This window comes from Hemicordylus capensis, chromosome 12 (genome assembly GCF_027244095.1).
Source record: "Hemicordylus capensis ecotype Gifberg chromosome 12, rHemCap1.1.pri, whole genome shotgun sequence".
Classification (NCBI taxonomy): domain Eukaryota; kingdom Metazoa; phylum Chordata; class Lepidosauria; order Squamata; family Cordylidae; genus Hemicordylus; species Hemicordylus capensis.
The window spans coordinates 3819046-3845800 of NC_069668.1; the positions used below are offsets into that span (position 1 = coordinate 3819046).

The following is a 26755-nucleotide window of genomic DNA, read 5'->3' on the forward strand; positions in this document are numbered from 1 at the left end:
CTGTTCCTGAGTTACTATTTCTCTTTCTGGCCGCTGCGTAAAAGGGTACTACATAAGCTCTTTGTCGTTTTGGAGCTCTGCTTAAGAGTTTTTGTTTTGGCCCCTGCTTGCTGTTCACTCGATACCCCTGCTGTGCCTTGTCCCAAACCAGACCTTTCCATATTTTTATTTTTGTATTTATTTATTTATTTATTACATTTTTATACCACCCCTCCCAATTTGGCTCAGGACAGTTTACAAACAAGACAAAAACAGTCAAAATCAATCAACAATAAAAACAAAAATCCTAAAATAACATAAAACAATCAGTTAAAATCAATTTTAAAACCCTAAAAAAACACAACCCAGTACATTAAAAACTCCTTACAACAATTTAAAAATCCTGGAAAGCCAGGCCAAACAGATAAGTATTAAGGGCTTTTGATATTGGCAGTGATATTGGGGACAAAATGCACTCGAGCTGTTGCCTTCGGTAGCTGTGCTGGAGAGTCCTGCTGGAAACAGCCGTATTAAAAACATGCACTCTGTGTCGCATTTCGAACGGTTTTATTACAGTTGCGTTCTCCCCTTCACAGTGACACAAAGCCACTTCATGCCATGAAACAAGCATGGCTATGCTCCTGGGTGTTGGGACTGGTGTTCGGGACACCAGAGTGTGCCACCCCCCACGCACCCCACCTGTTCTGTCCATGTCCAAGTGCTAGCTATGCATGAGGAGGCCAGCATCTCTTTGGGGTTCTCGCGTGTCCCTCTCCCCATAGGAAGCTGCCTTACACCGAGTCAGACCCTTTAGAGGCGCCCCCCCACTGAGCCACAACCCCATCCCCATGTCTCGCAAAGCCTGCGTTCAGTTGTCTTGAGCAACCGCTGACTATTCCCTGTCTTCCGGTCCCAGTACATGATCCTCAACCCCTCGACCAAAAGGAAGAGCACTTCCTCGCCCAACCGGAAGCCCTCCAAGAAGCCCAAGCTGGACGGCTCCTTGGGCCCGGGGCTGAGCCCCTCGCTGTGGTGCAGCGTGCACTTGAAGAAGACCATGCTGGGCTCCCCGCTGAAGGTCAAGAACTCCAAGAGCCCCAAGTCCCCCACGGAGGAGCTGGAGGAGGTGATGAAGATGATGTCTCCCGGCCACAGCTTCAACCGGAAGCGGAAGAGCCAGAAGCTGCTGAACGGGCAGAAGTCGGGGAAGCCACGCTCTCCCAAGAAGGACTCCAAGATGAAGATGAAGCAGATGACGCTGCTGGACATGACGAAGGGCACCCCCAAGGTGGCGAGAGGGCCCAGGAGCTCAGGCCCCCCCCCCAGGTCCTCCAGCAAGCCCCCAAAGCACCTCCCGCCGGCAGCCCTGAACCTCATCGCCTATTACAAGGAGAACAAGGACCGTGAGGACAAGAAGAGCGCCCTCTCCTGCATCATCTCCAAAACAGCCCGGCTGCTCTCCAGCGAGGACCGGGCCTGCCTCCCTGAAGAGCTGCGGGGCATCGTGCAGAAGCGATACGAGTTGCTGGAGCACCGGAAGAAATGGGCCTCCATGACCGAGGAGCAGCGGAAGGAGCACATGAAGAAGAAGCGGGAGAAGCTGAAGGAGAAGCTGAAGGAGAAGGCCCGGGAGCGGCGGGAGAAGGAGATGATGGAGAAGCTGGAGAAGCAGAAGCGCTACGAGGACCAGGACATCAAGGGGAGCGCCCTGCCCGCCTTCAGGCTGGTGGACACACCAGAAGGGCTGCCCAACACCCACTTTGGGGACGTGGCCATGGTGGTGGAGTTCCTCAGTGGCTACTCGAGCCTGCTGATGCCGGACGCCCAGTACCCTGTCACCGCTGTCTCCCTCATGGAAGCCCTATCTGCTGAAAAGGGGGGCTTCCTGTACCTGAACAGGGTCCTGGTCATTCTGCTGCAGACCCTCCTGCAGGATGAGATTGCGGAAGACTACCGCGAGCTGGGGATGAAGCTCTCGGAGATCCCCCTCACCCTGCACTCTGTGTCCGAGCTCGTGCGCCTCTGCCTGCGCAAGTCGGACGTGCAGGAGGAGAGCGAGGCCTCCGAGGCCGTGGAGGAGAACAAGGACCTGGCCTCCTTCGAGGACCACGAGGTGCAGGACGAGTTCCTGGAGAAGCTGGAGGCTTCGGAGTTCTTCGAGCTCAGCCCAGAGGAGAAGCTACAGATCCTGGCCGCGCTCTGCCACCGCATCCTGATGACCTACTCCGTGCAGGACCACGTGGAGTCCAAGCAGCAGATGTCGGCCGAGCTGTGGAAGGAGCGGCTGGCGGTGCTGAAGGAGGAGAACGACAAGAAGCGGGCGGAGAAGCAGAAGCGCAAGGAGATGGTGGCCAAGAGCAAGGAGAACGGCAAGGAGGAGAACGGCCTGGCCAAGGCGGGGGAGAAGAAGAAGGGGGAGGCGGAGAAGGCGGCGGTCAAGGCAGAGCAGCAGGCGGAGGCGGAGGACATGATCAGTGCGGTCAAGAGCAGGAGGCTCTTGGCCATCCAGGCCAAGAAGGAGAAGGAGCTGCAGGAGATGCAGATGAGAGGTAAGGGTTAAGGGGGAACATGGCAGGGGGTGTTGAGAGGGAGGGCCCAGAAGTGACTCTTTGGAAAGAGCGTTGCTTAGCTGGTGCATACCAAATTTCCTTGCTGCCAGGCCTGGCTTTGGGGGTGTGGGAAGAGACAGTGGGGGCTGGTGGTTGGTACCATCTGGAGGACAGACGCTCCTTGTGGGTTTTTTTAAAACCAGGTCTAAACTCCTGGAGGTAGAAAAGAGGTGGTTGTGTTGCAAGCGTTGTTCCCTGTAAGAGGGATTCCCAGATGTTGTTGACTATAACTCCCAGAGTCCCCAGCCAAAGGCCACTGCAGCTGGGAATGCTGGGAGTTGTAGTCAGCAACATCTGGGAATCCCTCTTACAGGGCACACGGCTTGCAAGACTTTCACCTTTCAGGGTGTTCTGGTGCCTTTCTTGTCCTGGCCATCGGGCCTGCAGTAGCCACATTTGCAGTGGTGTTTTAAAGGCCTTTTAAAGGTTTCAAACGGACAAAAGCAGCCATACCATTTTCTTGACGTTGTCCGAGGAACGGAAGTGGCCGCTGGCAGGCACGTCCTCCAAAGAGGACTGCATGGAGAGAGCGCAACCATTCAGTTCATGGCGACCCTCGCCATTCTAAGGCTGAAGAGTGACTACTCTCCCTCTGTGCAGGGGCCAGGCTAACCCGGCTTTCTTTCCCCTGCCCTCATTCTCTCCTGCCCCCTCCCCTGGCCAATCAGTCAAACTTGAAAAAGAAGCAGAGGAGGAGAGAATGCGCAAGCATAAAGCTGCAGCCGAGAAGGCTTTCCAGGATGGCATTGCCAAAGCCAAGCTGGTCATGCGCAGGACACCGATCGGCACAGACAGGAACCACAACAGGTAGGGAAGAGGGGCGTCTGGCTGGCTGACAGGGCACTCCGCGCTCACGGCTGGGTAGTAACTAGAAGAGTCTCATTCTCTCTGTCTGTTGCACTCCTGTTGTCCAGACACTGGCCAGCTCCCGTAGATTGGGCTGGTCAATTGATTTATTTATTCGATTTACATACCGCCCTTCCAAAAATGGCTCAGGGCGGTTTACAACGAAATTCAATTAATTTTGAAAATTAATTAAGAATTAATTGCTGCTTCCGCTGCATACCCCGATGGTTCTGGGCCTGTTGCCCCCTTGCTTTCTGAGGCTCTTGTAGACTCCCACTTTCTTTGGTTATAGTTGCTACAATCCCTGTACACAGCTTTTCTTAGTCTCTCCTTTTCTTAGTGTTCATGTCGCCTCCATCCGCGTTCGCTCACAATCCTCTATTTCTCGGCCCACTCTTCCCTTCAGCTGTCCTGCTGCTGGGCTGTCTGCCTTCCTTCTGCCCCCCAAGCCACTGTTCCTTCTGCATCCAGGTCCTCTGAAAGGCTCCCTCTTCTCACTTTGCACGCACGGTGTGGTGTCCGCCTTTTGTGGCTGACCTGTTTCCCTGACCACTTGGAACGCTCAGCCATCCACCGACATCGCACCCATGTCTGGGGCTTGTGGGGAAATAACCATCGTGGTCTCTTACATCTGCTATATGGTCTCTCTAGGTATTGGATCTTCTCTGATGAGGTTCCTGGGCTGTTCATAGAGAAGGGTTGGGTACATGATGGCATAGACTATAGTTTCACACCTCCCCATCAGGAGGAGGACGAGGAGGAGGAGGAGGAAGAGGAAGAGGAAGATGATTACCAACACGGTAAGCTTGGCCGCGCTTTCATTTGGGAGCTTGTGGGTGGCTGTAGTGCAAGCCAGCGTAGTGTAGTGGTCAGTGTTGGACTAGGACTGGGGAGACCCGCGTTCAAAGCACTGGGGGAAATTCACTGGGTGGGTGACTCTGGGCCAGTCACTCCTCTCTCAGCTGCACCTACCTCAGAGGGTTGTTGTGAGGATCGGTAGAACCATGTACACTGCTCTGGACACCTTGGAGGAAGAGTGGTATCTAAATGTAATCAAGCAATCAATGAGATTTCTTTTTTTGTATGTACAGCGCCTAGCACACTGGGTGCTGCTGGAAGTTCTGAATGAGAGTAAAAGATTTATCATGCTCTCTTGGTTAAGTGGGTGTCTGAATTGTGAACGTCGGTTACAGAACCTTTTCAGTAACCCCAAAGAAAAGCAAGAATCCAAAATTGGATATCTGTTTCTCAGCTATCTCTTTGGAACAGCTACTTCTCAAAGGGTCTGTGTTTAGCTATAAAGCTGGTGATGGTGAAATCATGCTTCCTGAACCCTCGGTCAGATCCTTGGGGACAAAACCCATGAATACGGCTGCTATGACTCTTCCGGTGGGAAGGGGTAGAGGGCGTTCAGGTGGGGGGCTAACTCTGCCTGTGTGGTGCTTCCAGACGCACAGGAGACCCTGGTGGAAGGCAGCGTCCTGAACACTCCTCAGGGGGGCCTGCATTTCCCGGAAGTTCCCGTGGAGACCACCGTGCCCAAGCAGGGGCAGAATCTCTGGTGAGATGCTCTTTATGCTTTTTCACTGCTGAGAATAGACACTGTGTGCCATTTTGGATAGGAATGAAGGGGTTTGAGGCCTTTTGGAATTACGGGGCCTATCCTGCACTGCTTGCTGGCTTCTAACCTGATGGCGGGTGAGACGTTACGGTGGCTGTACCAGGGAAGGAAGCACACACAGCAGCCCAGGGAAGCTTCACCTTGGTGTGCAGTGGTGATACGGGCAAGAGTAGCAACTTCATGAAGCGCTTGAGTTTGGGTTTACCTAGTTACTACATAAACGTGAACAGAGGCTCGGCTTGGTGGAGAGCTGGTCCTGTGGTAGTGAGCACGAGTTGCCCCCTCTGCTAAGCAGGGTTTGCCTTGGTTTGCATTTGGATGGGTGGCTAGATGCGAGTGCTGTAGGCTCTTCCCTTTACGGGGTGGAAGAGCATTTGCCTTTCATGCAGAAGGGCCCAGATCTCCCCCCCCACCCCCAGGCAGCATCTTCAGGTAGGGCCAGGAAGAGACTCCTGCCTGAAACCTTGGAGAGCTGCTGCCAGTCAATGTCACCAGTGCCGAGCTAGATGGGCCGGTGGTCTGACTCCAAATAAGGAGAGCCTCCTGTGTCCCCACCATTAAATCCATTGCCCCTTCCCCTGCAAGGCACACTCAGGCTTTCTGGCCTCTGCCACCTTCTCGGGTTGGGCTGTGACCTCTGACTACCAGGAGGGGGCACTACTGTGACAGGAGGCCCGCTCCTAGCGACGCAGCTTCTTAAGACCTAAGCTTGCCTTATGCTTAGGCTCAGAACTGCTGAAAAACCAAATGCTCATAAAATGCTTAAAATAGCAGTTCCCTCACAATTCCACTCACTGAGGGCGATGTGTGTGAGTTAACTACACTGGCTGCATCCTTGGTTGGATGCAGTTTAACTAGGATTGCCCGAGAAATCTGCACTCCCACAATCAGCTGCGCAGGCCTCAGCAATCCTGGTTGACTTCTTCGGGTCACTGTCCTTGTGAAAATGCAACCATATTCTCGGACGTAACAGTCTGAGACATAACAGTCCTTTGCTTGTGTGTATCCAGGTGTGAAACAGCCATGCCTCTTCATCAGGTTTTTATTTTTCTCCCTCAGAAGAGGATAGCATCCGAGAATAGGATGAGTTGCCATGACCTCCTGCTCCGAGACAGGGCCAATTAGAGAGCTTTCCTCTCCTACTAGGAGGGAGGGACAATCCCCTCAAGCTTAAGTCTTTGCCCAGTCTCGCTCCGGCAGGAGTCGTTTTGACTTGCTCTGGCTTTTCACTCGTTTGTCCTTTTTGCTAAATCTGTTCCGAGCTGTTCTATTCGGGGCAGCTCTACTTTACTAATCCTAGTCTCCTCTCTACCTGTCTGTTCCGACTCTGAGCTGCTCCAGTCAGAGCGGCACTCTTGTCTACGAAGGGGTTTATCGGAGACTGCATGGCTTGCGTGTGCCTTCTGCACCTCTTCCTACCGCAGCGGGTGGGGTTATCTGGGTGGCGATGGCAACGGAGCCGGTCCCAGTGGTCCCGCGCCCCGAGAGGGAGGCTTCTCCCTCCCTCTCCGAGGATTCTGTCACTCCTTCTGTTTGCTGGGCTGAGTGGGCTGCGGCTTCCGCTACCGCGCCCGTAACTCATTCTCTCAAGGTCAAGAAACGTAAGAAGGCCTCCAGGGAGAAAAAACGGGCGGTGGCGAAATCGGCAAAGAGCAGCGGCTCAAAGACTGCTGCTGCAGCGGAGGGAGGAGGAAGCCTTTCGGCTGTGTCTCTGGCGGCTCCTCCAATTGATCAGGCAACCTTGGATTGGGCTGTGCAGGCATTTCCCGGCCCCGTTTACCCGCTTCCCTGCCCGCCCGGCTCCCCTTCAGGGGAGCCGCCCACCAAGCAATCGCGCCCCTCGGCCAGTCCGGCGAGCGCTGAACCGATCGAGGAGGAGATCCCTCCTAGTTTCGCCGCTCTTTTGCGGCGCGTGGTCTCAGAGGAGTTCGGCAAGCTTGTTCCCACGCTAGTGAGAGAAATTCCCGTGCAAATGGCTACGGCCGCCATTTTGGGAGCACAAGAAGGCTGCTCCCACAGCGCTTCCCTGACCCAGGGAGCGCTTGCCACTCAGGCAGTTGGGGAACTTGGGCCACCAGTTCTGTCTCCCTGCGTCCCGCTCCACGATCTTTCTGGTGTTTCCCAGCTGATCCTTCTCCTGCCGGTGGGAGGTGGCGTTTCGGGAGATTCAGATTCTGACAGGGAAGAGGGCGAGCTCCCAGGAGACGAACAGGATGCGATCCCTTCTCCACATGCCCCCATCGCCTTTTTTCGGCCGCTGATTTCCCGGTCCTTCTCCATAAGGCCCGGAAGACCCTGCGTCCGGGGGTGTGTGTGTTTCACTCCTATCAGGAAACCTCTGAAGGTGACCCGGCAGTCCTACCCTCCCTGCAGGCGCCTGAGGTGGTGGTTCCCTGCCCTCAGCTGTTTTTGGACATCATACAGTCTGAGTGGGACCGGCCTACTGAGGCCAGGGGCCCTTCCCCTGCAGTTAAGCGCATGTATACCAATGCCAAGGGGGTGATGGAAAAGCTTCAGGTGCCACCCGTAGACGCGGAAGTGGCGGCCCTGGTCACTGGCGCCGTTTTACCTAAGGATGGGGATGAAGTTTTTAAAAATTTGGATGACAAGAAGTGTGACGCTGCATTACGCAGGTCGCATGAGGCTTCTGCTCTTGCCTTGAGGGCTTCCATAGTGAATTCTATATTCGCCTGTGCCTCAGTGCTTTGGATTAAAGAACTTCTTCCACTAGTGCCACCCAAGTTGCTGGTTCTGAGGCAAGACCTTAATAAATTGAACAAGGCATCGGCCTTCATCGCTGATAGTTCCCTAGACGCGGCTCAGATGTCCGCTCGGACTTTGGCTTCTGATGTGACGGTCAGATGCCATCTGTGGCTGAAGAATTGGAAGGTTGACCAGAAATCAAGGTCAAACTTAGCTAACTCTGCATTTAAGGGTGGCAAGTTGTTTGGTGAAATTTTGGATCCGGTCCTTATCGAGGGCAAAGATAAGAAAAAGTCTATGCCCTCTTCAGGACAGCGCCAGGAACGTAAACAGTTCGTTCCTTATTCTTCCTCTTACAGGGGTTTCAGATCCTCCTTTCGGCCCCGCCAGGATAGGCAGGATAGATTCGCCTCCTGGAGGAAGCCACAGAACTCTTTTCGGGACAACACCTAGCCACGGTTCCAACAGCCCGGTCAGCAACAGAAGCCTGGCTTCAAGCGTCCTGCGACCCAATGACTGCCTTCTGGATCTACAGGTGGGCGGCAGGTTGCAGTTCTTTGCAACGACATGGACTGCTACGTGCACGGACACCTGGGTCCACGAGACAGTGTCTCAGGGTTACAGGTTGGACCTCATCTCTCAGCCCCCAAACCGGCTCCTGGTCTCCCCTCGCTCCCGCAGTCAGGGCAAACACGCCCTTATGCTTTCAGCCATCCGTCTCCTGGTCGATATCTGAGCAATAGAACCGGTCCCTACCGAGGAAAGGGGATATGGGTCTACTCCATTCTCTTCTTGGTTCCAAAAAGGAACGGGAAGTGGAGAGCCATATTGGATCTCAAGTTTGTAAACCAGTTCCTCAGGGTGCGGCGTTTTCGGATGGAAACCCTCAGCTCCATATTGTTGGCCCTTCAAGAGGGCGACTTCTTGGCCTCCATGGACCTAACAGAGGCTTACCTCCATGTCCCTATCCATCCCCAGGACAGGAAGTTTCTTCGGTTCATCTATGACGGGGCCCACTTTCAATATCGGGCACTTCCCTTTGGTCTGTCGACTGCGGCATGGGTGTTCACCAAAATCATGGTGGCACTGGTGGCGCACTTGAGGACCAAGGGGATTCACCTGTACTCGTTTTTGGACGATCTTTTGATAAGGTCTCCGTCCTTCCAGAAGGCCCTGGGGGATGTCGAGGCGACCCTCTCCATTCTGCAGTCCCCCGGCTTTCTGGTGAACCACCAGAAGAGTTTGCTAGCTCTGACAAACAGAATCCAACACCTCGGGGCGATCATAGATTCCATCCAGGGCACGGTTTCTCTGACCCCGGAATGCAAGCAGAAACTGTCTTGCGCTTGTCGGACACAGTCCCGGGGCCAGTCCGACGTCCTCAGCCTGAGCCAGTTGCAGGGCATGATGGTGTCGACAATCAGGATTGTTCCTTGGGCCCGCTTCCGCTTGCACCCTCTCCAGTGGTTCCTCCTACCCCTCCAGGATCTGGTAACATCCTGGTCCTGTCTCAAGATTCGCTTGCCCTCACGGGTTCAGAAGTCCCTGGACTGGTGGCTTTCCCTGGTGCTGGGGAAGGGCTCCAGTTTTCTCCCGGTCAGTCGGACCCTTGTCACTACGGATGCCAGTCTCCAGGGGTGGGGAGGCCACTGTCTCCACCAGGTGGCCCAGGGTCTATGGTCCGCAGAGGAACGTCTCCAGTCCATCAACTGGCTGGAGCTTCGAGCGATTCGCTATTCCCTTCTCCACTTTCTACCTTTGATTCAGGGTTGTCACGTCATGGTGAGGACTGACAACTCTATGGCAAAAGCACGTCAGCCGGCAGGGAGGGACGAAGGCTCGATCCCTGATGCGCGAGGCTTCCCTCCTCCTGCAATGGGCGGAGGTAAATCTGGGGTCTTTGGAGGCTGTCCACCTCAGCGGTGTATCCAACAATGTAGCGTATTGGCTCAGTCGGACACAATTGGACCAGGCGGAATGGGGCCTGGATGAGCAGGTTTTTCTAAGAATTGTGGAAAGGTTTGGAATGCCTCTAGTGGACCTGTTCACGACACCGGCAAACGCAAAGGTTTGCCGCTTCTTCACCAGGTATCCCTCCCCGGGAGCCGAGGGGGTGGATGCTTTACTGATGCCCTGGCCTCAGGGCCTGCTCTATGCCTTCCCACCTCCACCTATACTGTCCCAGACAATCGGCAGGATCCGCCAACAGCGGGCAGAGGTAATTCTGGTGGCCCCTCATTGGCCCAGACGCCCCTGGTTTTCGGACCTGGTAGCGTTGTCCCTGGTTCCTCCGATACCTCTCGCCGACCACCCTCAACTACTTCGTCAGGGGCCCGTATTCCACCCATACCCACGGTGGCTCAATCTTCACGCGTGGAGGTTGAGCGGAACTCATTAGTAGCTTGTGGGTATGCCCCCACGGTGTGCGATACCACCCTTGCTTCCAGTCGTCCCTCAGCCACTAGGGTGTACCAGTCCACTTGGTGGGTCTTCTCGGAATGGTGCGCCTTGGCGGACATTTTTCCTCTGTCAGCGTCAGTCGATCAGGTTTTGGGGGTTTTGCAGAATGGCTTGGATAGGGGTCTTAAACCAGCCACTCTCAGGCGACAGATGTCTACCATCTCCTCTACTCTCCAAGTTCCGGGCACCCCTCCCTTGTCCAGCCCCCATGTTCAACGGTTTCTTAAGGGACATGCGACTCTCAGGCCTCCTCCCATCCATCGGTTCCCCACCTGGGATCTGAATTTGGTGCTTCGGGCCTTGACCAAGGCTCTGTTTGAGCCGCTTCGTATAGTACCGCTGAGACTCCTTACTCTAAAGGTCCTGTTTTTGGTGGCTATAACCTCGGCCTGCCGTGTTTCTGATCTGGGCGCGCTGTTGGTCAGGAAGGAGTTATGTCTAGTGTTTTCAGACTATGTTGTGTTACGCACTGATCCTACCTATCTTCCGAAAGTTAATTCTTTGTTTCACCGTTCTCAGGAGCTTGTGCTTCCTTCCTTTTGCCCCAAGCCTTCCTCACCTAAGGAGAAGGAATGGCATACCCTGGATGTTCGCAGGGCGATTCGTGTCTATTTGCGGCGTACTAAGGATTTTAGGGTCTCCAAATCCCTTTTTGTGTCTTTCAGGGATTGCTCTCTGGGTAAGAAGGTGTCCACCTCCACGCTGGCACAGTGGATCTGTCAATGTATTCACTTGGCGTACACGTCAGCTGCGGTACAGGTACCGGAAGGTATCACCGCTCATTCAACTAGAAGTGCGGCATCTTCCGCAGCCCTTGCAACTCTGGCTCCTCTGGCTGATATCTGTAGGGCGGCCACTTGGGCCTCCCTTTCCACCTTTGTCAAGTTTTATAAGATTCATGACTGGGCCTCTGCTGACGCCTCCTTTGGCAGGCGCGTTTTACAGCGGGTAGTCCCTTCTTAGGGCTAGACTCACTGCTTCCCACCCGAGGTTACTAGCAGCTATGGTATGTCCCATCCTATTCTCGGATGCTATCCTCTTCTGAGGGAGAATGAATCGTTGGCACTTACCTGAATGGTCATTCTCCTCAGAAGTATGGATAGCATCCGACCCACCTGCTTGTTCGTCTGTGCCTTGGTTTCCCTTTTCAGTATTTTCTAGCCCCTTGCCTGTTCCCTATATATATGTGGGGAGGTTCTTTGCTCTGGGGCCGTTCCTTTTCTCAAGGGAGGGATTTTTCCAGCAAGAGCCTGTTCATGTTTTCTCTGTTGGTGTTTCTGACTGTTCGCCTGCTGTGTTGTTTCCGTTTCCTGTGTTCTGTTCAGTTTTAGCCGGAGCATCGGAGAGCTAGTAATGGACTGAAGCTTGAGGGGATTGCCCCTCCCTCCTAGTAGGAGAGGAAAGCTCTCTAATTGGCCCTGTCTCGGAGCAGGAGGTCGTGGCAACCCATCCTATTCTCGGATGCTATCCATACTTCTGAGGAGAATGACCATTCAGGTAAGTGCCAACGATTCATTCCCACCTGCCGGCAGGGGCATTGAATACACTGTGTGTTCTCTCTCTCTCCCAGGTTTCTCTGCGACAGCCAGAAAGAGCTGGATGAACTGCTAGAGTGCTTGCATTCGCAAGGGATACGGGAGAGCCAGCTGAAAGATCGACTGCAGAAGAGGTGAGATCCTGCTTGTTCTGGTTTGGCCCCGTAGCAGGCAGCCTGGTTAAGATTCCTTTTAAGAACATAAGCGCAGCCATGCTGGATCAGGCCCACGGTCTCTCGAGTTCAGCACCCTGTATCCTAGAGTGGCCCATTAGATACCTCTGGGAGACCCACAGGTACGAGACAAAGGCTTGCTTCCCTGCAACTGGGATTCGGAGGCATTAGTTGTTGTTGTCCACTCAATCAATTTTAGATCCCTCTCAGGTTGAATCGGGAAGGCCCACCCTGAATGTATGTGCGCTGCCTTGATACTGCCGCCCAGAACAAATTCTGCACACAGATGAAAAAATCAGAACACTGCCTGCCTCTGAGTTTAGAAGCAGCCTATTTAGCCATTGACAGCCCTGGTTCCGCTTGGATGCTACATCCCGTGGCAGATTAAATCTGTGCTGTTCGAAAAAGTCCTTCCTTTTGTCGGTCCTAAACTTCCTGGCAATCTGTTCCATGGGATGACTCCTGGTTCTAGTGTTGTGGGAGGAGGAGAAACACTTCCTCCTCCACACCATGGATAATTTTATAGACCTTCCCTTGATTGCCTTTTCCCTAAACTTGGGCATCTGCCAGGTTGAGGGCTGCAGTACCAAGTGGTGCTTGAATGTACCAGCACTAGGGTAGGAAGAGCAGCATTGGGGTTGGTGCCCGTCATCCCTGTGAGGCTTGACCTCTTTAACTACTAGGCTGTGCTAATTTTGTAGGGGGAAATGGTTTACAGAGATCCAATCTTTGACACGTTGGACTAATGTTTGTGGATGGATAAAATTACCGAGTGGGTTCACTGTTGTTGCAAGTGATCAACTTTCATTCTCATAACTTTCAACCAAAGAAACTAATGCTTGTGTGTAGCTGCACAATCACAGCTGTAAAAACCAGGGGGGCGGGTGGGCATTGCTGCTGTTTCTCCAAGGATCCGCTTTAGAATGGGCTACGAAGAACCTACAATTGTTAGGCACCAGCACAAAACTAACCCTGTGCAGCAGGGCTGGGGAAAGGTCCAGAATTCCTGGGCCACCCATGTTCTAAACTCTTTGGGTTGGCCAGTGGAGTATTTCCAGTGTTAAGCTCCCACGGCTGATTTGAAACGGCAAACTCTCTTAACTTGTGCTTGGGATCTGTCGGTATACAACCCTTCAGTTCGCTAGAGCCAGGTTGTCATTTTAAGGGCTCACAATTGGAGATCTGCACAAAATTTGCCCGAATCAATTTGGATTTGAATCTGTTCTATTTGGAACTGTTGAGCAGAGTGGAGATTGGTTTGAATCGATTTGAGCTCACCCAAATTCGAATCTAATTGGGTGAATTTGAATTGACTCAAGACAATCTCCACTCTGTTCAGTGGTTCTGAATTGATTCAAAGTTTATTTGAATTTGAATCGTTTCGTGTGGATTCCATGCACATCTCTGTCCACGAGCGAATTGGTACCTCTGAGGGCCCTGTATGTCTTCCCACCCCCTGCAGTCCTCTGGCTCCTGAGATGAGATCAGCCACCCAGTGCGCCGCCTCCTCACCAAGTGTCCTGCGCTCTGCTCCCCCAGGTATCAGGACATCACGCATTCCATGCACTTGGCTCGGAAGCAGAACCCAGGCCTGAAGTCCTGCGATGGCCACCAGGAGTTGCTGGACTTCCTGCGGAGTGACCTCATTGAGGTGGCCACACGGCTACAGAAGGGCGGCTTGGGCTACATCAGTGAAGCTGAGTTCGAAGCCAGGGTGAGGAGTGGCATGGAATTGGCCGGGGTGGGTGGGGTGGAGGGGCTCAGAGACCATGGCTTGAGTTCTAAATGACCTGTCGCTCGGGTCCATGCTCCTAATGTCTGTGACTCTATACTGGGTTGTAGGATTCTAAAGGCTCTTGCCACATTCCCCAGTGTGGAGGGCTCCTGGCTGTGGGGCCAGGAGGATTGAGTGGATTCTTTGCCTGTAGCTGAGCAGGAAGAGCCTTCCTACATGTGGGAGGTAAGAGGGCAGACTGGCTGGGGTTTCTGCAGCTCTGCTCTGGATTTGGACCCAGGAGACCAAAGTTGTGATCTTGCCTGACCTGTGTCCACAGCTTCAGTTTTCCTGTGTAGAACAGAAACATTTTAAAGTCATCCCTCACCAGAGATGAAAGTTTGGGTGGTATATAAATGTGATGAATGAATGATTAAATAAATAAATGCTAGGGTCCCGTTCTGGCAAAACCTCGCCGTTGGCAAATTAGCAGTTGACGAGGCCTTAAAGTCTATGGGAAATGGAGTTAGGGGAACCATGACTGGGAAAAGACCTAAAAATAAAATGAAAATGAAAAGTCACCAAAAAATCCTGTATTGTTGCCAAGAATCACCGAGAATAATGAGCAGATCGAACCTCTGGGAATTTTTTGGAAAAAAAAACCCCCCATCACTCAAAGACATTTTAAATTGGCAAGGGGCAGCAAGGTCAGCACGGGGAATGAGCAGATCGACCCTCAGAACCCTCCAAAATAGCTGGAAACAACTCCACTAAAATACCTCTCCAGCTGTGGATACTCTGGTCATGGTTTGCAAGACCTGTCACAATTTCCTACTCGCATATACTCAAAACTGCGGTTGATAAAACTCTGGTTGGTAAGGGATGACTGTATTTATTTTATTTTTACATTTCTATCTTGCTCTTCCAGAGCGGTGTACATAGAGCCCAGAGCGGGGTACACATGGTTATGTTTATCCTCACAACAACCCTGTGAGGTAGGTTAGGCTGAGAGAGAAGTGACTGGCCCAGAGTCACCCAGCTAGTATCATGGCTGAATGGGGATTTGAACTCGGGTCTCCCTGGTCCTGTAATGGAGCTGTTTGCTAGGGTGTGTCCAGGATTAATGAGAGCAATGTAAAGCCCTCCACAGATGATGATGATGATGATGATGATGATGATTTTTGCATTTATATCCCGCTCTTCCTCCAATACTCATACATGTGTTCTCTTTGGGGGTTTCAGGTTTCCTCCCTGGAGAGCCTCAAGGACTTTGGGGAGTGTGTGGTTGCCCTCCAGGCCAGCGTTATCAAGAAGTTCCTGCAGGGCTTCATGGCCCCCAAGCAGAAGCGGAGGAAGCATCAAGGGGAGGACGTGGTTGCCAAGGCGGAGGAGGTGGATGAAGAGAAGAGAGTGGCAGAGGAAGCCAAGGTCTGGATCAGTACCCGCCTCTGGTTCAAGTGAAGGGGAGAAGTGCACTCGGCTTGCATGAAGCCACTGATGCACCTTTTTGGGGGGGCGGGGAGTAGAGGCAGAGCAGGAAAGGAACAGAGCGCAGCCACTACGAGCCAGGTCTCCTGGAAGAACGAGACGATAGCTTAGAACAGCCGGCCATCCCGACGAGTGTTCCTGGAAGCCAAGTCCATTTGAAAGCAGGCTTGTTGCTGGGGAGATGTGGCCAGCCCTGAGCCTGGCCGTGGCGTTAAACCCATAATTTTATTCCTGTTAGGTTTTGAGCAGAAGATTGCTCATGGAATCCGACATTGAGCCTCTGTATTTCAAATCTCTCGGGGATTTTTTTTTTTTTTTAAGAACCATGTGTTGCCCTGCTGGTTTGGACAACTCCATGACAGCAGCAGCTCCCCCATACAGCTGCCCAGCACTTGCCTTGACCCCCTCCCCTCTTCCCTACTGGGCCGGTGGTCCTAGCTGCAATGGAGTTGACATAATTGCGGCATTTCAGTCGCCTGCTGTCTGACTGCCAAGAGGAAGGAGGCTGCTCAGGTCAGGAGAGAGGAACGGCTGCTAGAATCCTGAGGGGCACCTTAACAACAAGGCCGCGCTCTCCATTTGCCCTGGGTGGCAGGGCCTGTGCGCACACACACACACACACACCGCTTTATTTCCAAGGGCCTGTGATGAAACCCAGACTTTGATTCCCAGGCATTGTTCCACTTCTTGCTGGGCTGTGGGGCTTTAGGGGCAGTGGCCCAGGGAACTGTGCTGCACCACTCCACCTCAGCAGAGACTTTTTTAGTTGCAGCAAAGCTGGAAGGGTATTGATTCGTTATGGGGAGGTCTGCACAAGCTAGACAGAGCCCTGGCAGGTTGGCTAAAGGTTGCCAAGGTTGGCTGGCACAAGCTAACAAAACAGAGAGCTGGTCATGTGGTAGTAAGCATGAATTTGCTCAGCAGGATCTGCCTTGGTTTGCATTTGAACGGGAGACTACATGTGAACGCTGTCAGATATTCCTCTTAGGGAATGGGGCTGTAGCTCACGGCTAGAGCATAGGAACATAGCAAGCTGCCATATACTGAGTCAGACCCTTGGTCCATCTCGCTCAGTACTGTCTACACAGACTGGCAGCAGCTTCTCCAAGGTTGCAGACAGGAGTCTCTCTCAGCCTTAATCTTGGAGATGCTGCCAGGGAGGGAATCCAGTACCTTCTGCCTGCAAGCAGGCAGGTGCTCTTCCCAGAGCGGCCCCATCCCCAAAGGGGAATGTCTTAACAGTGCTCACACACATAGTCTCCCGTTCAAATGATTGTTTTTAATGGAGTTTTATTGTGTTAACTTTTGTAAACTGTTTATGAAATGCAGTATAAAAATTGAGCAATATATTAAAAAATACTGAGCAAGTTGGACCAAGAGTCTGACTCTGTAAGGTACCTTCCTACGTCCCTACACATCAGGGATTTGTCATAGGGCCCCACCGCAACCCCTTTCCTCTCCCTCGGCCCCATAAAAGAGAGAGACAGCCCAGTCAGGGTGCTGGTGTCTCGTTCCTCTTCCGTTTTGGTTTCAGGATTGCTGCATGCTGTCGTGTTTGGGATGTTGCAAAACCCTCTCCTTTGCTAGGGTAGTGAAAGAGCAGAGTGCGTTGAGCTAGAAATGGCCCCCAGTTGTCTCTGAGCTTCCCGCTGGTCCTTTTCCTCCCAAGCATCAGGTCTCCTGGTGGTGCTTCAGCTAAGACCTCACAGGCTTTTGGTGCGTACGCTCTCTCGTTCTCTTCTCCCCCACCTCCCCCCCCCCATCTTCGTAATCTCCAAGCAGAAGGATTGAGCTGGGGTAGCTTTCTTAGGGAGTTGGAGCCTCTTTTTTTGGTAGCATTTGGGAAGCCATGTTGAAATGCTTTCCAGAGGGTAGTGGAGGAGTATCTGCCGGGAGGTTTATCTTGGCCCGGTAGAGCAGCAGCGAAACTCTGGGAGCAGTTTCTTGGCGATTTGATGTGTCTGAGAAGCACTCCGAGCACTTCAGTTTTTTGTTTGGTTTTTGTTTAAAATAGCAGTTCAGTCGATGAGCTACCACAATTTTTCCATGGCCCGGGCTGCTCCTGCCCCCTCCAGGTACTGCATCAGTGAGCAATTAGGAGGGAATTCTAGACTGGTGAGAAGGCTTGTTTTCTTAGGCGTCCTGTTTACACTTTGCTTCCTCTGATTCAGTGGGAGGGGAATGTGCAATTCTGCAGAAATCCAGGGTTTTGCTTGGCTTCCCGGCCACTGTGAACGGCAGAGCTCAGCTGTTCCCTCTGGCGCTCGGTTGCCACGGGCAGAAGGATGGGAGTTGGAATGCCATCGGGCCCCGCGTCTCTGCTGGTACAGCAAAGGAGGCATGTGTGGGGAGCCCCTCCCAAAACAAGCCCTGGCTTAGATTGCGATCTGCTGAGGCGTAGGGTTGAGGTGGTCTCTTGCCAGTGCCAGCCTTGTGGCTGGGCTGCAGTGGCAAAGCTAGCTGGTGCCTCGGGCAAAGCTCTCAAAGCTAGAGGGGCTGCACCTCCGATCGGGCATGCCGTTGCCCCCGTATTCGGAACTTGCCACGAGAGGGCGCCTCGGGTGGTGGTTGGGCACCGTGGCTCAATCCCGGCCTCCCCCAGCTGTCCCCACAATTAACAGAGCTAGTCGGACTGTTTGTTTTCCTCGAGGGACAAGTATTCGGTGTGGATTTCAAAGTCAGGAATGCAGCCGGGTTTCGGGCTGGCTGTGCGGAGTGTGTGTCGCAAGAGCCCTGGACCTCGGGAGCTGTGTGGGCAGGGAGGAATTTCTGCTGCCGCCTGGACCGCAGCTGTCCCGAGCCTCCGGGGAAGGGGCCGTAAAAGGCCTCCCCAGCCCTCGGGAGTCTTGGCCTAAGTGGCTCCCTCTGCCCCTAGGTTGCTTCGGCCGTGGAGAAGTGGAAGACGGCGATCCGGGAGGCGCAGACCTTCTCGCGCATGCACGTCCTGCTGGGCATGCTGGATGCCTGCATCAAGTGGGACATGTCGGCGGAGAACGCCCGCTGCAAAGTGTGTCGGAAGAAAGGTGCGTGCCCCAGGCCCGCTGCTGCTGCTGCTCTTGGTGTTTTGCAGGGCACAAGGTTCCCTTCTGCCCCTCCAGACACGGCCGTCAGTTTCTTGTTCTGACGCTGGTGTCCTGCCATTCCTTCCAGGGGCTTCAGGGCCTGCCTGTGTGTGTCCCCCTGCCTTTATCAAGGCAGCTCTACGAGGTGGGTTAGGCTGAGAGAGGGTGACTGGTCCGAGGCTGCCCAGCAGGGAGTTCTGAACCCAATTTCCTTGCTGTATGGTCAGTTGCTGCATCACCACTTGCAGGGCGGAGAACAGGGGTGGGCCAACCTGGCCCTCCAGTGTTGTTGAACTACAACTCCCATTTAGGGACGTGCACAAGCCGAGGGCCGTGCACTGGTTCGGCGCTGCGGGGAGGGAGGTGGCGAGTGAGGTCTTTGAAAAGGAGGAGAGCAGATCATTCTTGGAGGCAGCGCTGTCGTGCATGGTGGTGGTGGGGAGCAGGCAAGGACCTGCTCTCTCTTTTTCCTTAAAGATCCCGCTCACTGCTCCCCTTTCTGTGGCACCGAATCTCGTCTGAACTGGTTCGGCACCGTGCACAGAACCTGGTTTGTGCCCATCCCTGCTCCCATAATTCCCAGCCACAATTCAATCGTAGCTGGGAATTATGGGAGCTGTAGTTGTAAGGGAGGGCCAAGTTTGCCCTCCCCTGGTATAGAGGGAGGTCACTGTAACAGAAGCTCTTACCTTGTTGGAGTGACCTTTTGGAATGCTCCAATCCTGTCACGTCCATAGAGGCCCACAAGCTGCCTGCCGTCATGACTTCATTTGCACACATTTCCATAAAAGATCAGAGCAGTGGATTTGCAGCACTTTTAGGATATTATCAACTCTTACTTTTTGAAGAGTTGGATTGGAGCAGCTATTGCCTTGGGTGCTGCTCTCCCTGCCTGGCTGATGTGTGATGTATGAAACAGTTGAGAAGAGATGAGGCAGTGGCTCCAGTGAAAAGCCCTTGTGGGGGGTGGGGGGAGTAGAGCTGGAGGGGGGGACATCCTGAGCACAGGCAGGAGCTGGAGGAGATAACAGGGCAGAGGAAGTGAAGCTGCCAGGGGAGGGTGTAGAAGCAGCAGATCTTCAGCACAAAGACTAGAAAATGGAAAAGTGCTGAGATCTAACACGTGCCCTTGATTCTGCTTGAGGTGGGAGCCTTCTCTGCATAAAGATGTTAGGACTGGTGTCTCCCCCCAGCCCCGGCTCTGCCCCTCTTGATTTGGAGCAGCAGCATACAGATCGGATGGAGCAGCAGATGGAGCATACAGCATACAGATGGAGCAGCAGCATACAGATCCACTGCTGTCGCAATTCCCACGTATTTCCAAGATGGGGAGGGCAGCGTGGCTTTCTTTCCTCTTGGTTCCTAGCAGCGAGACGCGTGGCCTTGGGTTGGCCGTGCGGCCAAAGGCTGCCATTCAGCCTGCCTCGTGGTCCCTGCTGCCAGGATCCAAATGGCTTCCGCCCCTCTTCTGCCCCCATCCAGGTGAGGACGACAAGCTCATCTTGTGCGACGAGTGCAACAAAGCCTTCCACCTCTTCTGCCTGAGGCCAGCCCTCTATGAGATCCCGGAAGGCGAGTGGCAGTGCCCGGCCTGCCAGCCCTCCGCCGCCAGGCGCAGCTCACGGGGCAGGTGAGTAGAGGGCCAGGGCTGCAAAAACCCACTGATCTCCTAGTCTGTGGCGAGTGAAAAGCGATGCCTGACGAGTGAAAGAAGTCCTGACGAGCAATGTGCCAGCATGGCTTGAGGAGGGAAATATTTTTTGTCTGGCTGATAAACTGAGCCAACATTTCTTCACCCTTGAGTGAAGAAGGAGGAAAATTCTCATTTGCAGCTGCTTGGAGAGCTCTTCTCTTTGTGCCAAGGTTTGACTAGGCTAACCGTGTAGAAATTGGACAGCAGGCGTCCACACAGCCATGGCCCAGTAGTTCTGCCCGCTAACATTTCCACAGGTTATGCGGTTCTGATTTTATATCCTTCTTTCAACCAAGAGTTCAGAGTGGCGTCTATGGTTCCCCTTCCTTGGTTTTCACATCAGCCCTTTGAAGTATATCAGCCTGTGAGCCGGCTGGGATGGCCAGTACCATCGGAGGGGACGGATGCTCACGGCCATGCTAGACAAGGTCTCCCCACCTAGAGAGGGGGACGAGGCAAATGTGTTGCGAGCCCTTTCAGCTGCCAGGGGGTTTTCTTGCTTTTCTTGTCCTGACCATCCGGCTTGCAGTGGCCACACTTGCTGTGGTGTTGGAGAAGCCTTTAAAAGTTTTTTAAAAGCATTAAAAGTACAGTGAAATTCTATCGATCCTGTCAGAGGAACGGAAATGGGAGGCATGTCCTCCAAAGATAACTCCATGGAGAGAGGGCCACCCTTTGTTCCTTGTGACTCTAACCCTTTCCTCTGTGCAGAAATAACTGCAACATTACCCTAACCATTTGGGGGTAGAGATAAAGAAGGGATGATCATACAGTGAGAGTTGTCAGTGCAACAGTGCCATCTCCTCTTGTCCTCCTCTAGGGGGTTAGATGTTGCCATAACTCACGGTGGGCGTTCCCCCCACCCCACCCAGATGGCCCCAGTGTCCAAAATCTGTTGGCCTGGCTCATGGACTGTGGAAGGCTTTCCTAGCAAGCAGACGGAGATTGGCTGCCGTGACGTGGGAAGGGGGAAAGAAGCCTGTTTGAGGACAGGGCCGGGAGCTGGTCTTGTGATCGTAGACATGAATGGTCCCTTTTGCTAAGCAAAGTCTGCCCTGGTTTGCATTTGAATGGGAGACTCCATGAGTGAGCACTCCTTTAGGGGATGGTGCTGCTCTGGGAAAGAGCACCTGCCTGCTTCCATGCAAAAGGTCCCAAGTTCCCTCCCTGGCAGCATCTCCAGATAGGGCTGAGAGAGACTCCTGCCTGCAACCTTGGAGAAGCCGCTGCCAGTCTGGGTCGACAATACTGAGTGAGATGGACCAAGGGTCGGACTCCGTATATAGCTGCTTCCTCTGTCTCTCCCTCAGTGCTGCCTGTGAGGCAGCCAGATGTTGACTGTGGTTGAATCTTGCCTCTAGAAACTACGCGGAAGACTCGGTGGAGGAAGAGAGTGAAGCTGGTGAAGAGGAATCCGAGGAAGAGGACGATGATGAAGAGGAAGAAGAGGAAGGCTATGAGGTTGCAGGACTGAAATGTGCGTCCTTTGCTGTAAAAACGGTGGGCCAAGAGAGACTTCTGGTCTGATCCCACAAGGCGGTTCTTGTGTTCCTTCCTGTGCCCTGGGACACAGTTCAGTCCCCAGCCTGTGTGGTGGGGTGGGTGCCTTTGTTGTTGAAGGACAGAATAGCCCCCTCCCTGGAAACAGTGGCATGATAAGCTAGGCTGGGTGGTGGGCGGCAGCTTGATGCCTTCAGCAGCCTTGTATGGTGGGTCCTGGCAGCCATGTGTCTTCGGGAATGGCTGGTCCCAAACTGGGAATTGCCTTGTGCAGGGAAGGCAGGGGCCAGAAGACTGCCTGGGCCTCTGGAGCCTCAAGGGCACTTGTAGGGAGGTTGGGGGTCAGGGATGGGCTCAGGTTGACCCCAGCCCTGAAATGGCAGCGCTTCCTTTCCCCGTGTGCTAGGTGTTTTGCCGGAACATCTGCAGCTCTTTGGGGAAGTCGGGGGCCGGGTTGTCTTGCTGCCTGAGGTTAGAACAGAAGAACATCCCTGCGGGATCAGGCCCAAGGAGGCCCATCTAGTCCAGCATCCTGTTTCCCACAGTGGCCCACCAGATGCCACTGGAAGCCCCATTGATAGACCTCTCCTTCATGAAGTTCTCCAAACCCCTAGGAGACGACCCCACCCGAGCCCCGCTGCCTTTCCTCCTCCAGCGTCCACCTCTCCTCCGATCTCTCCCTTGCAGTGAGACCCAGGAAGGCGGCCAAGGGGAAGCAGGGGGGCCCAGCCGCGGATCCTCCGAGACGGGGCCGGCATCCCGGGAAGAAGCGGGTGCTGCATGCCACCCGAGGGTCCCGGCAGCGGGCGGCCGCACCTGTCAGCGAAGCAGACATTGATGAGCTGGTAAGAGCTGTGAGCCCCCCCGAGGATGATTATTTCCAGGTGTGGCGAGCAAGACAGGTGTTGCGTCTGCCTGCCGCCCTTCTCCGCTCCCCCCCTCCCCGGCGGCATATTGTGCTGAGAGATCCCTGCGTCAGCCCAGCTATGTCCGGCATCCCTCCAGTAGGTCTGCCCTGCCCTCCCTCCTCACCCCCCCCACCTTAGTTAGCAGGAAGCTCGTTAAAAGCTCTTAAATAGCGGCCGTGTGTGTCTCTAGCGAGAGGGAGAGGGCAGCAGGTCACGGCTGGCCCATTGGCGACGCAGCGTCCCTCCCAGGGTTGCCTGGGCGGCCATGAGGCTGACCATGGCTGCCTTCTGGGCTGTGGTTCTGCTGGCGCGCATTTCCCTTGACACTTCGGGAGGAGGGAGGCCTTGCTTGGGAAGCCACTTCCCGCCCGTTGCCTTGGACAGGTGGCGCCTCCCTCATTTTGGCAGCATGGTTTTGAACTGACAGGGGCCACTCAGTGCCTTGTGATTCTGCCTCCTTAGAAAACAAAAATAAAAATCTGGTGTCCAGAAGGAAGAGCGTGTGCATTGGCCAGGGGCACAGACTTGCATCTCCTTGTCTCCTGTTCCGTCTCTCCCCCCGCCCCGCCCCCACACAGGGGGATGGCAGGCTGCAGCCACTGGGCGAGGGGCAGGCCTTGGGCCTCCCTCCTGTCCCTCCCGTCCAGCTGCCGTTTGGCGTCTGAATGCCACTGCCCCGGTTCTGGGCCGCAAGGGGTGGTTTCCCTCCTCTGCCACATGCCGTCTGCTGGAGGGTGGCTTGCCGTTTGTCTCCCTTCGTTTATCCCTCGGCGGCATTTGAAGCTCTTTGAAGAAGCCCCATGTGGAGGGAGGGGTTGGGCCGCCTGAGGAGAGCAGTTCCCTGGCCTGAAACCCAAGCTTCCGGGGTGAGGGTGTGGGGAGCGTTCCTTGGCTCGCCGTATCAAAGCCCCGCCAACCGCCTGCTCTCTTTCTGGCTTACTGCTGTGGGGGGCGGTGGGCCTTGGAAGTTTCCCGCTTTGCTTTGTTCCGTGGTGTTCTCCCCCCACCCCCTTGTCCCACCTGCTTCTGCCTGCGGAGTGATTCCTGCGTGGCCTGCTCGGGGAATGCCAGACTCGGGCCTCGCAGGTTGCGCCCTATCCGCCTTTTCTGACTGAGCTCTCGGTTCAGGTCCTTCAGACGAAGAAGATGTCGCGCCAGCAGAACCTGGAGCTGCAGAAGTGCAAGGAGATCCTCAACAAGCTTGTCAAGTACCGCTTCAGCTGGCCCTTCAGGTGAGGCCTCTGGGGCTGCCCCTTGGATCGCCACAGAATCCACGTGCCCAGTTTTGGCCAGGCCTCCAGCCCCTTCTGGCCTGTGGTGTGGCTGAGGCCCTTTACTGGGCAGCTGAGAGCAATGAGGCTCTCTCCGTCCACTCAGGAGGACAGATACTTGTGGACTGTCGGTGTTAATGGTCCTGTGAATGAGTGCCCAACAGTGTCCCCTCTAATTTTTCTCCTCTGTGTGGAATGAGTTTTGTTCTGGGCGGCAGGATCAAGGCAGTGTGTGGTTGGTAAGCCCAGCGTTGGCAGTCTCCTGTCTGTCCCCTGGCATGGATGGAGGAGAGCTGGTCTTGTGGCAGCAGGCCTGAATAGTCCCCTTAGCTAAGCAGGGTCCACCCTGGTTGCATATGGATGGGAGACTGCATGTGTGAGCCCTGGAAGATTTTCCCCTGAGGGGATGGAGCTGTTCTGGGAAGAGCATCTAGGTTCCATGTTCCCTCCCTGGCAGCATCTCCAAGATCGGGCTGAGAGAGATTCCTGCCTGCAACCTTGGAGAAGCCACTGCCAGCCTGGGTAGAGACAATACTGAGCTAGATGGACCAAGGGTCTGACTCAGTATATGGCCGCTTCCTGTCTTCCTTTGACACTCTTTTATCCAGCCCTGGCTGGAGGCTACAAAGGGCCCCCGGCAGTAAATAGCTTTGTGGCTGGTCTCTGCTTTCCTTTAATAGGTAGAAACATACCTGCCCTAAGTCTGAAAAAAAAGATATTTGCTTGTGTCTGGAATTGGGGGCCCGCCTTTCAGCAGGGCGGTCTTCGGAGAGCCCTCATTGGGTGCAGGGCCTGGGGCAAATCCGCCAGCGCTGGGCCCACTTCCAGTTGGTTTTGATGGGGGTTAGGGGCGGGAGGGGGGCCCGCCTTTCAGGAAGTGTGGTAGCTGGTCTCTCTCCGTGATTGGGTGGTTGACACGGGGGCAGTGTTTGCCTTCCCCTGTTAAGCCCTGTCCGTGTCCCGGAGAGACAGGCCAGTGCGGCTGGCGTCTTCTCAGCCCCGGCCGCTAACCCCGCTGCCCTCCTTCCCTGGCAGGGAGCCGGTGACCACGGAAGAGGCCGAGGACTACTTTGAGGTGATCAGGAGCCCCATGGACTTCCAGACCATGCAGAGCAAGTGCTTGTGTGGCAGCTACCGCTCCGTGCAGGACTTCCTCGCCGACCTCAAGCAGGTCTTCGCCAACGCGGAGCAGTACAACCAGAACGGCAGCCACGTCCTCTCCTGCTTGGAGAAGACGGAACAGTGCTTGGTGGACATGCTGAACAAACACCTGCCCGCCCACACGTACGCCCGCCGGAAACGCAAGCGGCCCCCGGCCCTGCCCAGCCCGGGACTGGAGGAGGCCGCCGCTGCCAACGGCGACAGCGAGTCGGAGGCGCTGGAGTACTCGAGGGGCCGGAAGAGGAAAAAATGAGGGGGCCGCTCGGACGGGACGCGGTTGGAGCAGGCACCCCTGGCCGGCAGCAGGATCGGCTGCCCCAAGGGAGCCGGGAGGCAGAAGCCGCCCAGTGTCGTCCTGCCCCCCACCCCGCTCCAGCAATGTCCTGATAGTGATTGGTTGGCCCCTGAGGGAAAGGGGGCGGTTTAGTACTTGCTCAGCAGTGCACACAGCTCTTGGGCGGGGGGGGGAGCAAGGGGGAAGAGGAGGGTCACCGTTTGGGGCGGGGGATGGAGCCAACTCCAGTCTGGGGAGAGGAGGCTTTTCTCTGAACCAGAGCTGCTTCTGTCCTCCCAGTGGGGCAGGCGTGGGCCGCCGTGCCCCATTCTGGGTGCAAGCCAGCCAGTGGTTAGATGGTTTTGTATTGATAGAGAATGACCCTTGAGCCCTCTTTGTGCACCCCACCCCACCCTGGCGAGGAAGCCGCCTGTAGACGGGAGCAAGCCCCTTTCACCAGCATCACTGTACAGACCCACCTTGGGGGTGCTCGTCTCACTCCAGCCTCTTTCTTCCTTAAAACAATTCGGGCAGTAGCAAGGTAGGGACCCTTCTTCCACAGCACTTCCCTTGCCCCCGCAGCGTGCCCCAAGGAACAGACCCTCTTATCCAGAAGGTGGTGGCGCGTCCTACAGAGTTGGGCCAGTGGGGGAAACTGGTGTCCTCTCACCCGATGGTGCCCCACCCCCCACCCCACGGTCCCCTTTTTTAGTTAAGGAAAGATTCTCGTTTCCAGCAGTGACCTTGTACAAAAGACTGCCTTGTAAGATACAGTCGTCTTGGCTTGGACACGTACTGTACAGTTTATATATGAGGATGTGCTTGCTTTATATTCCCCACTCCCTCTCAACCACTTGGTTTTTTCTTAGATAAAAGTAGTTGGAGTTGAACCAGGGATTCTGTCGGGGTTGTACACTTTCTAGACTCTCTCTTGTCTCTCTTTTTTATAGTCCGTCCCCACTCTCTTCACCTGCCCTGCCTCCCCAACCCCAGTCGGGGTTCCAGACCAGCCTGACCACACACAATTGAATCTCCCCAGCCGGGTGGTGTTGGGGGGCCCTCGAGAAGCAAGCTGGTCCCGGGTAGCCTGACCTGTCTCATGGAGGGATTTCCTTTAACCAAAGCGCTTCTTTTGATCCTCCCTCCGTTCCAAGCAGAATCCTTCCCTCCCCCCCCATTTTGGTTTGGAGTTCCATGGTTTGGGGTCGTGAGCAGAAGGGAGTTTCCCAACCCCTAGAAATGGGCCTGACTAGCCAGCTCCTCCCAACCTGGGGGTGTGGGGCTGCTTCCTGGTTCTCTTTCCTGGGTGGTGGCCCCTCAAGCAAGGTGGGTCAGGTTGCTTGGCCCTTCTCGGCCCCCTCCACCTGGGCTCCGTCACTGGGCCCTCCGGCTTTTGTTCCATCAAGCGTGTTTTGGCCACTCCTGCCCAGTGAGACTTTTGGACTATGGTTTTTTGTTTTTTTTAAAAGATTGTTGTTTGGGGGAGGGGGGATTCTGTTAAGGGCTGTACTTGTAATAAATTGAAAATACAAAAGTGAAAACTGGGTCCTGTGTGCCTCTGAATGCTGCTTATCCTGGCCTCGGCCTTGAGCCGCTCTTGGCCAGAGCTGGGTTTCCCATTTCCGGTTCTCAAAACGGATGTGTGTCTGTCATGAAGGGATGTGTCGGACCTGGATGGATGGTTGTGTGTGTGTGTGAGAGAGACAGAGCCCTACAGTCTAAAATTAAACGTCAAAACCCGTAGGCTTGAGTCTGCAC

General features: G+C 54.6%; 1 protein-coding gene across 2 annotated transcripts in view; it reads left to right on the forward strand.

Moving 5' to 3' along the window:
* The window catches only part of BAZ1B (bromodomain adjacent to zinc finger domain 1B), a 42840-nt gene extending 16298 nt beyond the window's left edge, over positions 1-26542 (forward strand). For both annotated transcript variants that reach the window (XM_053275236.1, XM_053275235.1), the window contains 13 exons: positions 896-2528; positions 3257-3395; positions 4086-4234; positions 4884-4995; positions 11789-11887; positions 13466-13640; positions 14883-15068; positions 18004-18151; positions 19673-19820; positions 21245-21360; positions 22071-22228; positions 23420-23523; positions 24598-26542. In XM_053275236.1, coding sequence (XP_053131211.1) covers positions 896-2528; positions 3257-3395; positions 4086-4234; positions 4884-4995; positions 11789-11887; positions 13466-13640; positions 14883-15068; positions 18004-18151; positions 19673-19820; positions 21245-21360; positions 22071-22228; positions 23420-23523; positions 24598-24976 — 3546 coding nt within the window. In that variant the 3' untranslated portion in view covers positions 24977-26542. The remainder of the gene's footprint in view (positions 1-895; positions 2529-3256; positions 3396-4085; positions 4235-4883; positions 4996-11788; positions 11888-13465; positions 13641-14882; positions 15069-18003; positions 18152-19672; positions 19821-21244; positions 21361-22070; positions 22229-23419; positions 23524-24597) is intronic.
* Positions 26543-26755: the final 213 nt, after the last annotated feature.